Below are 12014 nucleotides of genomic sequence, written 5' to 3' on the forward strand. Positions count from 1 at the left end.
TCGGCAGCCCTGCCATATTTCACCTGGAACCGTCAATGTGGTGTGCACTTGTACTTCGACATTGGCAAGGCATCCTTCTGAAGTGCTCAAAGGGGTGGTCGAGCGGCTCAAGGTGTAAGCCTCTGTCGAGAAGCACACAAGGCCCGAAGAACCCACGATGGCAGCGAACGGCGCGTCAGCCGATCCGACTGCGATCCTCGATCGTCCCGCTGTCGCACACGATGCTCTGCCATCCTTATCCGGACCCCTCGTCAGTCCGATGGGCGCTAGGCTGTACAAGGCCCAATTCGCTCCTCTGTACGATTTCCGGCTGCGCATGCTGCGAAAGAAAGTCCGCGCATTCGCCCAGGCACGGTGGGAAAGCCAGGGCACGACGACGGCTAGCCATCAAGCCGGCACAAATCGTAGCGCGGACGTCAAGGGGAAAGCGAAAGCAAGTCAAGAAAGCATGGAGGTCGATAAAGATGAAGATGGAGACTCGCAAGGGCCGAGCTCCTCGCTGAGAGAGCAGGCACATGCAAAATTCGTTTCGCGCGTGTTGGACGTGCAGCAGGGGGATGTGTGCTACATCATCGGGACGGTCTACTGCAGCATGCTGCTCAAGCCAGACGTGCTGGAGGATCTGACCCGAGATGTTCGTTGACCGCGCGCTTGATCGCTGTCTCTTGGTTTTTTACAATGCTAAATGTCTTCACTGTGCCCTCTTTTCCTCACACAGCAATGGCTACCACCGCAGCCGGTTCGAACGAAATACTTTGACGCGGACAAGGACGAGATATTTCTAGAAGACGAATCCGGCCGTGTGCGATTGACAGGCCAGGCGCTCCTTCCATACTCGCGGGGTGGTGCCAATCTGCGCAACCAGATTGTCACCGGCGTCGTCATCGGTGTGCTTGGCACAGAGACCAAGAACGGCGATTTTGAAACCGCGGACATAGTTTTTCCAGATGGCAGCAGTGCTTTGAACGCGCCGTCGGAGGAAGAGCAGAACACCGAGATGCTCGCGGACATCCATGTGTCGGATGACCAGTGGATCGCACTTGTTAGCGGCTTGGAGGTCGGAGCGGATGAACAAGTCGCTGGAGAGCCAGACGCAGATGCAAATGGCGAAGGCACGTCGCTGCGACCTGATTCGGAGCTCAGGCTACTCATGCTCTCCGAGTGGCTCTCGGGGCAACTGGGCGAGGATGAAGATCGCAAGGAGAGCAGGAACATCGTCAGCTTAATTTTGGCTGGCAATTCGCTTGCTGAGCCAGTTCGATCGGATGACGAGAAGCGCGGCACTGTGAGTATCATGGCTTCCCTGTCGTTATGAACATCCGTTCCCACAAGTTGAAACTGATTCAAAAAATGACAGCGCAAAGCACTCGCAGCCTCGAAACCGCTGACAGAAGCACCAACACCACCCAAGATCTTCGACACATACCTGTCAGACATGGCCGCTACGATGCGCGTGCATCTCCTGCCAGGCGAAAAGGATCCAGCGCCAGTTGTCCTGCCGCAGCAGCCGATCCACCATGCCCTGCTGCCTAAGAGTGCGAGATGGAGTCTGCTGAAGCGCGAGACGAACCCGGCATGGTTTGGCCTGGGTGGAAAGAAGTGAGTGGAGAAGTGCGACTGCGTGCTTGGATCCGATGAGGTTAATGCATTCCTTGTGGCAACTCAGACTCCTAGGCACATCCGGCCAGAACATCGACGACATCTTCAAGTACATGGAAGAAGGGCAGGACTCGCGGCTCAGGATGGCGTTCCAGACACTTCGATGGGGCCATGTCGCACCCACCGCCCCAGACACACTTTGTGAGTGATTGCACAGAAAACTCGTGGTGAAGTTCTGCAGGCTGATTTCTACTGTTCTCACATTCTACCGTCGTCACTGCTGCTGTTTCTCAGGGTGTATCCCTTTTACTGACCGCGACCCTTTTTTGCTGTTGGAACGTCCGGATATCTACTTTATCGGAAACCAGCCTCGTTTCGCCACCGGCCTTTACGCACGTGAGTTCTGCGGATTGCCTGTACGTGCAGCTCTGACTGCTCGCTGACTATACCCCCATCGTTTCGCAGCGGCAATGGAAAAGAGTGAGGCGCGACCGACGCGCGTCGTGCTCCTTCCTCGGTTCTGCGAGACGGGCGAGGTGGCGCTAGTCAACCTGCGTACGCTTGAATGCAAAGTCGAAAAGATCGAGGTCGACCTCTGATTGATGAGGACGGCGCGTAACTCTAGAATCGACGATGCCAAGGCGTTTCTACTCTCGCTCAAATGTACACATTACACGCTTTGTGTAATGGCAATACGATTGCGATGATGATAATGGTATCGAATATGAAGAGCAAGTTACAGTACATTTAAGTTATGATCAACATTATCCAAGCAGAATGAGGAAGGCAGAAGCGACTTGATGTAGACAAAAAATTACACAGCGGGCAGGCGACAAGATGTTGGTTATGGGGAAGGCAAAAACTCTTCACAGCCATCGCCCTCGCAGACCCTCGAGCCAGCGGCCATAGAGTAGGTCTGCAATGGGTGACCGATACGCCGACGCAGCCTCGTTAGAGTTTTCGGATGGGCTCTCACTGACGTTTGCGAGCGAAGGCCGGCCATTGCCAAGCCTGTTGCGGAAGGTGGTGGAGAGGTTGTCTCTCGCTGCTTCATTACTGTTGTGAAAAGGGGTCCACGGGGAAGAACGCGTGAGTACCACTCCTCAAGGACACCTTCCCTCACTCGCTGAATTGTCAAGCATGGCGCAAGCACTCACTCGTTCATGCTGAGCAACAAATCGACGATCGTCTGGTACGCCAATTTCGGGTTGATGTCGCTGAGGTCCTCAAACCCGCGCGTAATCATATCGAGTGCCTCGATCTCGCGCGCGTCCATCTCGTCCCTGCGCGCCCGCTCCATGACAGGTAAGACGACCTCCTGGACGAGCGCACGGCCCGCTTGCGCCTCGTCCGCCGCACCGATAATGTGCCCGCTGCCGCTGCTGCCTCTGCTGCCTTTGCGTAGATGCCCACGCACATGCGGCGGAGGCGGCGTGTCCTGCAAGTTGCCGTTCGACGGCGTCCGTCGGATGCCGCCGATGAATTCGGCGCTGATGCGCGCGCTGCCGCCTGCGTCAAGCCGCTTGACGGGGCGGATCGTATCGTGCCCACTCGCAACGTCCCCTTGGCGCAGGATGGTGCCGTTGATGTCGTTGCGCTCGTTCCAGCTGCTGCGGCGCGTAGTGTTGAATGGTGAGGCGCTGCGCAGCGCTGCTGCTGTAGAGGACGACGAGGCGCCGGCGGTGACATCGGCGCTGCTTCGATTTTTCAACGCTGCCGCGCCTGAATCGACATCTAGTGGCGGCGCGAGTTTTCCGCCAACCCAATGCTGCTGTTGGTTAGTCGCATCGCCGGACGCAGCCGGCAGCCCTCCGCCTCTGCGTTGGCGGAACGTATCTCGGAGTGCATCGATGTGCGGGCTGTCGACATGCGCCGCGGGCTCCTTGTCTGCTGCTGCTTCCAATACAGAGACAGATGCGGACGCGACAGATGTGGCGGCTGTGTCGATGCTGTCGCGACTGCTGGACGCACGCAGGCGCTCCGAGTCGCGCAGGTTGACGGCTGCGAGTGAGCCCTTGCCCGTGCTGCGGCGCTTAGGGGTCGCGGGTGACTCAGGGCGCACATTGTCCGCCGCCGCCGAGGACGACGCAGCGGAGGACGACGAGACGGAGGACGACGACGAGGAAGGCTCCATCGACGACACGGACGGGGACGCGGCGACGGCATTGGCCAACGACTTGGCCGGGTGGTCCGGCCCACGCACGGTGCCGTAGCCGGCATCGGTCTCCTTGTGCCCGCTGCCGTTGTTGACCTGGGTGGCGTGGATGGATGCTTTCCAGTCTGCGAGCTCGCGCTCAGCTTGTGCCTCCTCGTCCGCGTCATCCTGCACATCGTGCTGCTTGTGGTATAGAAGCGATGAGCGGTTGCTGCGCATGGTATCAAACTGCCAGGCTGAAGTGACGGTGCCGTTGAGCGTGCTGGCGCCGTCGCTCTGGCTCATGTCGTGCTGCTGCATGCGGTCGCGCGCGATCTGGCCGCCGCGGTTGGCACGGCGGGCCTTCCAGTCCTGGTGGCGCTCGATGAGCTCCATGAGCGATGACGTCTTCTTGGCACCCTTGATGAAACGGTGGCTGAGCAGCTCCTTGGTCGTCGGGCGGTGCTTGGGGTCCTTGATCAGGCACAGGTCGACAAAGTCCTTAAAGTGCGCGCTGAAGCTGCCTTCGAGCGTCGGTGACTTCGCCTTGGGGATGAGGAAGAGCACGCGCATCGGGTGGTACTCGGACAGTGGCGGCTCGCCCTTGGCCATCTCGATGGCGGTGATGCCTAGGGACCACAAGTCGGCCTTGCAGTCGTAGCCGGCCTGGCGGATGACCTCGGGGGCCATCCAGAAGGGCGTGCCGACAAACGTGTTGCGTCGCGACTTGTTGCTGCTAAGTTGCGCCGCGACACCGAAGTCGGCGAGCTTGACGCGGCCCGACGCGGAGAGGAGGACGTTGGCGGCCTTGATGTCACGGTGGATCTTGCCCTCGTTGTGCAGGTACTCGAGGCCGAGCAGAAGCTCGCGGCATATGATCGCGATGTGGCTCTCGTGGAACGGCCCGGCCTTGAGCAGGTCGAGGCAACTACCTCCGGCGAGGTACTCCATGATGATCCAGAGCTTGTAGCCCTTGACGAAGCTGCCGTAGTACTTGGTGACGTACTCGCTGTCGCACTGCGCAAGGTGCGCGATCTCCATCTGAATCTCGCTAATGTCATCGTCGCTGTCCTCGAGGTCGATCTGCTTGATGGCAACAATCTGTTTGGTCTCCTTGTGCATGCCGCGGTATACGGTGCCGAAGGAGCCCGTGCCGAGCTTCTCGAGTAGCTCGTACTGGTCGGACAGGCTGGCGCCGGACGCGATCGCCGCGGCGGTCGTGGTGCCTGGGGCGCCGCGCGCCGAGGAACCGGACGAGGTGGTCCACAAGTCACTCTCACGGGAGCTGGCCGTTACACCCGAGGAGGAGCGGGATCCGGACGCGGCGCTCGAGCTGACCTGCGAAAAGGAGGGGGACGCTGGCGCCGACGAAGGCCCGGCGCTGCACGGCGAGCGGCCATCGGGTGCGCAGGAGCTCTTTGCCGGTTGCTGTAGCGGGGGCAGGTCCTTGTTGCTGCGTCGAGGGGATAGCAAAGGCGAGCGCGAGCGAGTGGGGAGCAGATTCGGCTGCTCAGGGACACGCGAGGAGGGGGCCACGTCAGTGCGCTGCTGCTGATAATCGAGGTCAAGGCGCGTCTGGCACCGTGGCATGGACTCACCATGGTGGGCAGCGTGAGAGAGGCGGATGTCGACCGATTTGGGTGTCTCTGTCTGCACGTTTAAGGAAAGAAAGAAAGGAAAGGGGGTTGGGCGTATAGATGGACGAGTTGTAGATCGCAGGGCTGCAGGAGTAGGAGTAGGTGAAGATGCCAGATGCCTCGCTTCACCTCGCCTCACACTTCTTATTTTCGTTGTCCCCCCTGGCGGCGAGTGGCTCTGCGCGAATGGCAAGCGGGCTGTGTGTATGGGGCGGCGGAGGATGGATGGCGGTACCTCCCGTCCAGCTGGATCCTGCGGGGAGCGGTAAGCAGGATGGAGTTGATAGATGGAGATAATGGATGGATGGGGGGGGGGAAGTTGTGCTCTGCTCAGGGGTGTGTCCGATGTGTGCTGAACTTCTACATGGGATCCTTCGTATACGCCACGCGCATCTCCCCATCTCAAACCCTCTCCCTCGGTAATAGCGGCAATTCTCCTTCCGTTGCCTCTCACTCATCATGACTTACCTGCATTCGTATTTGGATCACAACTCGACAGACGGCCTCGCATGTGCACGGGGTGCCGGCAGCAATACACCCCTCGCTCTCTGCTGCAGGCAGGCGGCACCTGCTGCCAAGAGGGAGAGCAAAGTATAGATACTACATACAATAGTCGCGGATAAATGGCGATTATATAATGGGGGACGGGGAGAGACACCAGTGGGAGTCCCTGCGGCGCCTATCACAACCATCACGAGCTGGATAGGTGTTGTTCTCCCCCCGTACATTAACACACGTGTAAAAATCACAATGCATGCTTGCTTGGTGCGCTCGGCAGCCGTCAAGCCTGCCGTCCTCTTGTGATGAAGGCAGAAGCGACAATCCAAGCCCCCTTCCCCCCTGAACTGTAGCGTGTGATCTGCCCCTCCACGCCGTCCGAAGCCACACCCTCATCATGACCTCCGGGCCGCTGTTCCGCTCCCCATCGCCACCCTCCACACGTGCCGGCGCAGGTGTAGGACGCCGCGAAGATGGCAGCAGCAGCAGCAGCGAGCCGCCAAGGCTGTACGGCCTCACGCCCTCGCGCGCAAACGCGCTCATCAACGCGCGTATACGCCACATCGGCGCCGAGCTCGCCGACCCTGTCGGTGCGTTCGCACCCGCCAGCAGCTTGAATCGCTCCCTCGCCGCCGCCGCGGCAGCAGCAGGACGAGAAGGAGGCAACGGCGGCGACAGGGTCAAGGCGCTGGCGAACGAGCGCTTGCAGGAGCTCAAGGAGCTTAGTCACATCTACGGCCTCAACGAGCGGCAGGCGCACGCGTGTGTGCGCATGGCGCTCGGCCTCAGCATCAAAGCCGCGCTCGCTGCGCCAGCCGATGCCGGCGACGACGACGATAGTGCTCGCAAAGGGAAAGCGCGAGGGATGCGGGCGGACACGCTCGCGCGCACGCCCGCCGTGCCGTCCATCGCGCTCGGCTCGAGCCTCCTCAAGCTCATCGTCCCGCGCCCCGGCTCCGAGTACGGCAAGGAGCTCGTGCTTGACATCCTCGGCGCGCTCGGCCCCGCGCCGGGCGCGCTCGAGGACCCGAGGGCCAACGGCCAGAAGGCTGGTGGTAGCTCGGGCTTGCCGGCGCAGGATGCACAGGAGGAGGGCGAAGAGGAAGAAGAAGCAGAGGAGGAGCCGGATGGGGATATGGATGCAAGCAGGCATCGGGATATGAAGAAAAAAGCCGGCAAGCCGTTGCGCAGGCATGTACACCTTCGCGTGCAGGTAAGTGCGCGCCATCCATTAGGTCTGCCCACGCAGTACTGACTAAGGCGGTGAATCCTAGGCGCTGGCGCTCAAGCTGCTCATCCTCCTGCTCGACATACCCGCCATCTCCATCGAGCACGCCGCATCCGAGCACGCCGCGGTGTCCTCGCTGGGGAGCCAAGCGGCTGACCCACTCGATGCGGCACGCAAAGCGCACTGCGAGCTACCCTCATCGTTCCTCAGCGTCGCAGCAAAAAGGATGCTTGATCGGTCTTACGGCGTTCTGTTCCACTTTCTCGAGTACCAGACACTGCGGTATGTATCGCGTCAAATCCTGTCCCACCCGTGCTGGGTGGCGTCCGGCCGCTGAGGAACCTGTTCTTTGACTGCCGCGCAGACCGCATCTGTGCTACCTGCTCTGCAAAATCGCGCGGCGCAAGCACGTCAAGAACTACCGCGTCGCCGGCCTGTGAGCTTTCGCACCCCCCCTCTCATGTCCTATCCTGTTGCAGTAGAACCCTTTCGTTGACGTTCGTGCACCCCGTCACATGTGCACGTATGCACCACATAGTCTGGCTTTGCGTAGCATATTCCCCGATGAGCCAGCCATCTCCTCCCTCCTCGCCGTCTTTGGCAACTTCTACCCGGATTTGCTCTTCCCCGACCTCGTCGGTGCCGCCCGAGGTAGCGGAAGCGGCGGCGGCACACTAGGAGCAGGCATGAACCTCGGCCTGCTCTCCGGTGGCGGCGTCCCCCCGCCGGGACTCAGATATCCGGACCTTGCGTGGCTCGTACACGTTGTCGAGCTACATCGCCATCCGCTTGGGCTACCACAGCCGCAGCCTTCGTTTCCGGAGCAAGCAGGGCATGATGCTCAAGCTGCTGGCGAGAGCGAGCGCCTTGCGAAGCGCCGCAAGCTCACTGCTGCCAAGGCCGGCCTGCTTGGCGCTGCTGATTCGCTCGTTGGCTCGGCGCCCGGCAACGCCAGCGGCAGCGGCAGCTATACGATCCCAAGCGGTGCCGTGATCTCCGTCGATGCGTCATCGCTGATCATCTCCGAGCTGCCGTCGATCCGCTCACTTGGCATGGCCCTCGACCGCCTGCAGATGCCCTCGCAAATGGCCGCCGCGCTCAATAACAGACTTATCAGGCTTGCCGTGCTCGTCGACGACGAGGTTGAGATGCACGATTGCATTGCTGAGTGGCTCGTCTCCGCTTTCGAGGACGAGATGCGCTCGCAAAAGGACCTAGGACCGCGCTCCGCGCCATCTTCAGCTGCGGCTGGCTCCCCGCACGTCGGGTTGCTTGTTGAGCGCACGCAGGAGCTCTTCGCGCTCGCCGGCGAGCTGCCACCCGCGCTCGCGCGCTGGCTGTACGCCCTGCTCGCGAGCGGAGCGGCACAGATGCTCAAGAGCAAGGTTCACGCGCGCCGCTTTTTCGACTCGGTCCCGCTTGAAATGGTGCTTCCGCTCGTTGCGCTGCTCAAACCCGACGCACCAGAGGGTGCGTACGCGCGCCTCCTACAGGGGACGCCCTGGCTGACGTTCCTTGTCACTGTCGCTGTCTTGCTCACTTGCTTGCCTTGCGCCCGTAGCTATCAGCAAGAATCTTCTTCAACCGCTCGAGAGCATTCTCAGGGCCCCTTGTGCACCTTTCTCGTGCAAGATCCAGATCCTCAGGTCGCTCACGGACATGCTACAGCTGTGGGCCCGCTTTGACTGGGCAACGGGCCTGCGGCAGAGCCAGAACCGGGCGCTGAAGATGTGGGTGGTCGCTCGACGTGCAGACTACATATAATGCCTCTGGCTTACTGACAGCACATCCCTGTACTCCTCTGTCGCTTCTGCAGCCGCTATGGCATCACGCCCATGCGCCACTGCGAGATGTGCTTCGAGTCGATTGATTTGACCGGGGCCTTCTTGACTCGCCTCGCTGGCAATGTATTACAAGTGAGTTGCAGGCTACACAGCGCAGCATCTCGCACAGCTTCAGTTGGAAGAGGAGCCACTGATCGTAGGATTCATTTCTCCGCCACCAGTCTCGACCAAGGTCCATTAAAGCACAGGCAGCAGTCCTAGACGCATACGCGACGCTCAGCGGACCGCTTAGCGGTCTGCACTCGTCTGTTCTGCCTTCTATGCCGGCCACCATGTTGCTCATCCTTTCCCCGTCCATTTACTGCCCTTCGCGCTTCTTCTCTCTCACCCAGGCGCTGCGGCGCAACTTTGAGGTGTGGGAGTTTGCGCAGGACGAAGTCTTCGAGCAGCAGCAGCAGCAACCACAGTCCCAAGAGCAGCAGGGAAGCAGTCAGCCTGGCTCAGTGGCGAGTGGGGCGCCGGCCAACAGCCGCGAGGGAAGGCTGAAGATGGCAGAGACTGCTTACTTTGACGAAGCTAATCGAGAAGACTTGAACCGCATGGTCGTCGTGCTCGCCGATCTCGTCTGGAGAGTCAAGGGTTTCGCGACGGTTGAAGAGGAGAATGGCATTTCTGTCGGACTTGGCAAGTGAGTGCAAGGCGGAACCGTTGTTGCGTTCGTGCTCTGTGACGTTGACGCTTGCCTGGTGTGCCGTGCGGTACCCGCAGGCGCTTCTTCACGAACTTCAAGCAGCGCTGCGAAGAGCGCGGTGAGTCGGCGCTGATGACCGGCTCGCTGACTCAAGGGCTCGCGTTTGTCAGCCTAGCAGAGCAGTACATGTTCTCGCTCGCGCGCGAGCGAGGCTGGAGCGGCGCACCACTCCGGCCGCCGATCTCGCAAGCGTCGCTAAAAGCCGCACGCACTCGGCACGGCTTCCCCGCGAGCGTCGCCTGGACAGACTACAGGGCCACATTCCTACAGTGGCTCGATGCCAAAGGCGCGGGCGGACTGCAGGAGCTGTTGAGCGCCATCATGAGCTCGCTCAGGCCGCCCGTGCGGCAGCAAGAACAGCAGGGCGGAGGGACGCCGACGGCAAGTGCGGGTAGCCTGAGCCAGCCAGTTGCAGGTTCATCGCAATTTCCCCAGGCGCTGTGAATGTGGTTAGACCTTGCTTGCATTATAATACAAATGAGAAAATCCGCACGACTTGACCTCTTCACGGTACCCAATGCGCATCGTTGAGCGCGACAGTGACGAGCGCCTTGTTGTGCCCGTTGTACTGCCTGACCGTCTCGCCCGAGCTGAGCTCCCAGAGCCGTGCGACGTGGTCGCTGCTGGCGCTGACGAGGTAGGCACTGTCCGCTGAGAACGCTGCGTCCCACACCCATCGCTGATGCCCCACAAGCGTCTTTTCGAGTGTGAACGCGTAGCGGGATGTGTTCCAGATCTTGATCGTCGTGTCTGCTGAGCATGTTGCCAAGTATCTGTAAGAAAAGCGCCGCATCATGTGCACCCAGGGAGGAAACCATTAGCGATGATACGACCAAAGGAAGGATGAACGAGCCGGCACACCTGACATCGGGACTGAGCAAACACTTTGTGAGGTACTTTTCGTGCGCGCGGAACGTGGTGACGGGCTGCAAGTCTGTGTACTCTTCGCCTGGGTTCGCATTCGCCGGCGGTGGCGGTACGAGCGGCTGCCCATCTGCAGCAGTGGAGCCTTCCGGGGCTGCTTGCAACGAACCCTGCCCTCCAGCGCCTTGCTGATCTGGGACGACGCCCGAGTTGATGCGCCACACGTAGACGTTGCCGTGGTGGTTGCCGGCAACAAGGCAGCTTCCCTCGCTTGCGACGCTGACGGAGCGGATAGGCACGTCCTCCTCTGGCACGAGGTCGTGGCTGCATCCGTTTTGCCCGAGGTCCCAGACCTTGACGCTGCCGGCCTGGTCACACGAGATGACGTCGCCCTGGTTCGGATGCACGACGACGTCGTTGACCGCTGCGTGGTGGTCGTACCAGCGCTGCGCGCGCGAGGTGGTGCGCAGATCCCAGATCTTCAGCGTGCCGTCTTCTGAGCCGGTTGCAAGCCACTTGGCATCGGCGTGCCAGGCAAGGGAGGTGACGTTGCCGGAGTGCCCGTCGAACGTCGCGACTGGCTGGCCGCCTGAGTGGCCTGGGATCGCTTGGGAGCCATTCGTGTTTCCTGGTCCCGCAGGTGCCGGAGCAGGGGGTAGTCCACCTGCCGCTCCTGCTCCGCCGCCGGTACCTGCGTTTCCACCGGCTCCGAGGCCTGCTTGGCCGGCTGCACCGCCTGGCGCCCCGCTGCCGTCTGCTCCATGCCCTGCTCCTCCCGGCAGTTGCGACGGTGCAGTGATGTTGCAATCATACAAGCGCACCTTGCCCATCCCCGCCGCTGCGAGCCATCGCTTGTCCGGGCTGATGGCGAGTCGATTCACCTGCGAGTCGGGGTGCTGTATCGTGCGACTGCAGATACCGGACCACGCTTCCCAGAAGCGGATCGTATGGTCGTAGCCGGCCGTGACGAGCAAGACGGAGAGCGCATCTTGCTGCGCGGCTGCTGCTGCTGCTGCTGCTGCTGCCGTGTCGGCAGATGGAGAAGCACGAGCTGCGGACACGGGGACATGCGCTGGTGCTCGGGTAGCACCTTGTATGGATGGCGCACGGTGAGCAGTCATGGTGGAAAGAAGGGCTACAGGCCGTCACTACTAAAAGGGGGTAGGGCGATATCCAGGTTTATCCACGCTGGGTATTTCTTTTAATGCCGGCTTCTCCGATGCCCTGCAGACGCCAGCCCACACTGGGGGAGCCAGCGGACGGTTGCTTTACCTGCTACCGCTGCAGATGAGGCGAGGCCCCAGCGGGCGCCGCGGGCATACGGGAGCTCGGAGCGCCGCTTCGCCTTGAGGAGGGCTCGGAAGCGTCCGCGCCGTACGGATGCGATCAGCGCTGTTGCTGGGTGTGTTCTCCTTGATCGTGAGCTGTCCTGCAAGCGTGTGATGTGCGCGATGTAAGCATCGGTGTTCCATTGGCAATCGTCGTACCTCGGCGCCATGTACCGATGGAGGTACATGGC

At 61.0% G+C, this 12014-nt stretch overlaps 5 protein-coding genes across 5 annotated transcripts; 2 read left to right on the forward strand and 3 right to left on the reverse strand.

Moving 5' to 3' along the window:
* Positions 1-157: 157 nt before the first annotated feature.
* Positions 158-2320, forward strand: K437DRAFT_246969 (uncharacterized protein; the record flags this gene model as incomplete). The annotated part of the gene is made up of 7 exons (XM_013387832.1): positions 158-437; positions 486-634; positions 719-1285; positions 1358-1599; positions 1667-1800; positions 1894-1995; positions 2065-2320. 7 exons carry the CDS (start codon positions 158-160, stop codon positions 2196-2198), a joined length of 1608 nt encoding a protein of 535 aa, XP_013243286.1. The 3' UTR covers positions 2199-2320.
* On the reverse strand, positions 2312-5800 carry K437DRAFT_256472 (Pkinase-domain-containing protein). The gene is made up of 3 exons (XM_013387833.1): positions 5332-5800; positions 2757-5239; positions 2312-2655 (listed from the first exon to the last, which is right to left on the reverse strand). The coding sequence occupies exons 1-3, from the start codon at positions 5332-5334 to the stop codon at positions 2466-2468; spliced, it is 2676 nt and encodes an 891-aa protein (XP_013243287.1). The 5' UTR covers positions 5335-5800; the 3' UTR covers positions 2312-2465.
* On the reverse strand, positions 5415-5936 carry K437DRAFT_118944 (uncharacterized protein). Its single transcript, XM_013387834.1, has one exon. It carries the CDS (start codon positions 5829-5831, stop codon positions 5496-5498), a length of 336 nt encoding a protein of 111 aa, XP_013243288.1. The 5' UTR covers positions 5832-5936; the 3' UTR covers positions 5415-5495.
* Positions 5937-6107: 171 nt separating this feature from the next.
* Positions 6108-10233, forward strand: K437DRAFT_118981 (uncharacterized protein). Its single transcript, XM_013387835.1, has 8 exons — positions 6108-7081; positions 7143-7378; positions 7461-7532; positions 7635-8566; positions 8658-8826; positions 8913-9012; positions 9102-9568; positions 9649-10233. Exons 1-8 carry the CDS (start codon positions 6266-6268, stop codon positions 10073-10075), a joined length of 3219 nt encoding a protein of 1072 aa, XP_013243289.1. The 5' UTR covers positions 6108-6265; the 3' UTR covers positions 10076-10233.
* On the reverse strand, positions 10073-11972 carry K437DRAFT_256474 (WD40 repeat-like protein). The gene is made up of 2 exons (XM_013387836.1): positions 10493-11972; positions 10073-10404 (listed from the first exon to the last, which is right to left on the reverse strand). The coding sequence occupies exons 1-2, from the start codon at positions 11614-11616 to the stop codon at positions 10137-10139; spliced, it is 1392 nt and encodes a 463-aa protein (XP_013243290.1). The 5' UTR covers positions 11617-11972; the 3' UTR covers positions 10073-10136.
* Between the last annotated feature and the right edge of the window lie 42 nt (positions 11973-12014).

The sequence above is a fragment of the Tilletiaria anomala genome (genome assembly GCF_000711695.1).
Source record: "Tilletiaria anomala UBC 951 chromosome Unknown K437scaffold_40, whole genome shotgun sequence".
NCBI lineage: Eukaryota > Fungi > Basidiomycota > Exobasidiomycetes > Georgefischeriales > Tilletiariaceae > Tilletiaria > Tilletiaria anomala.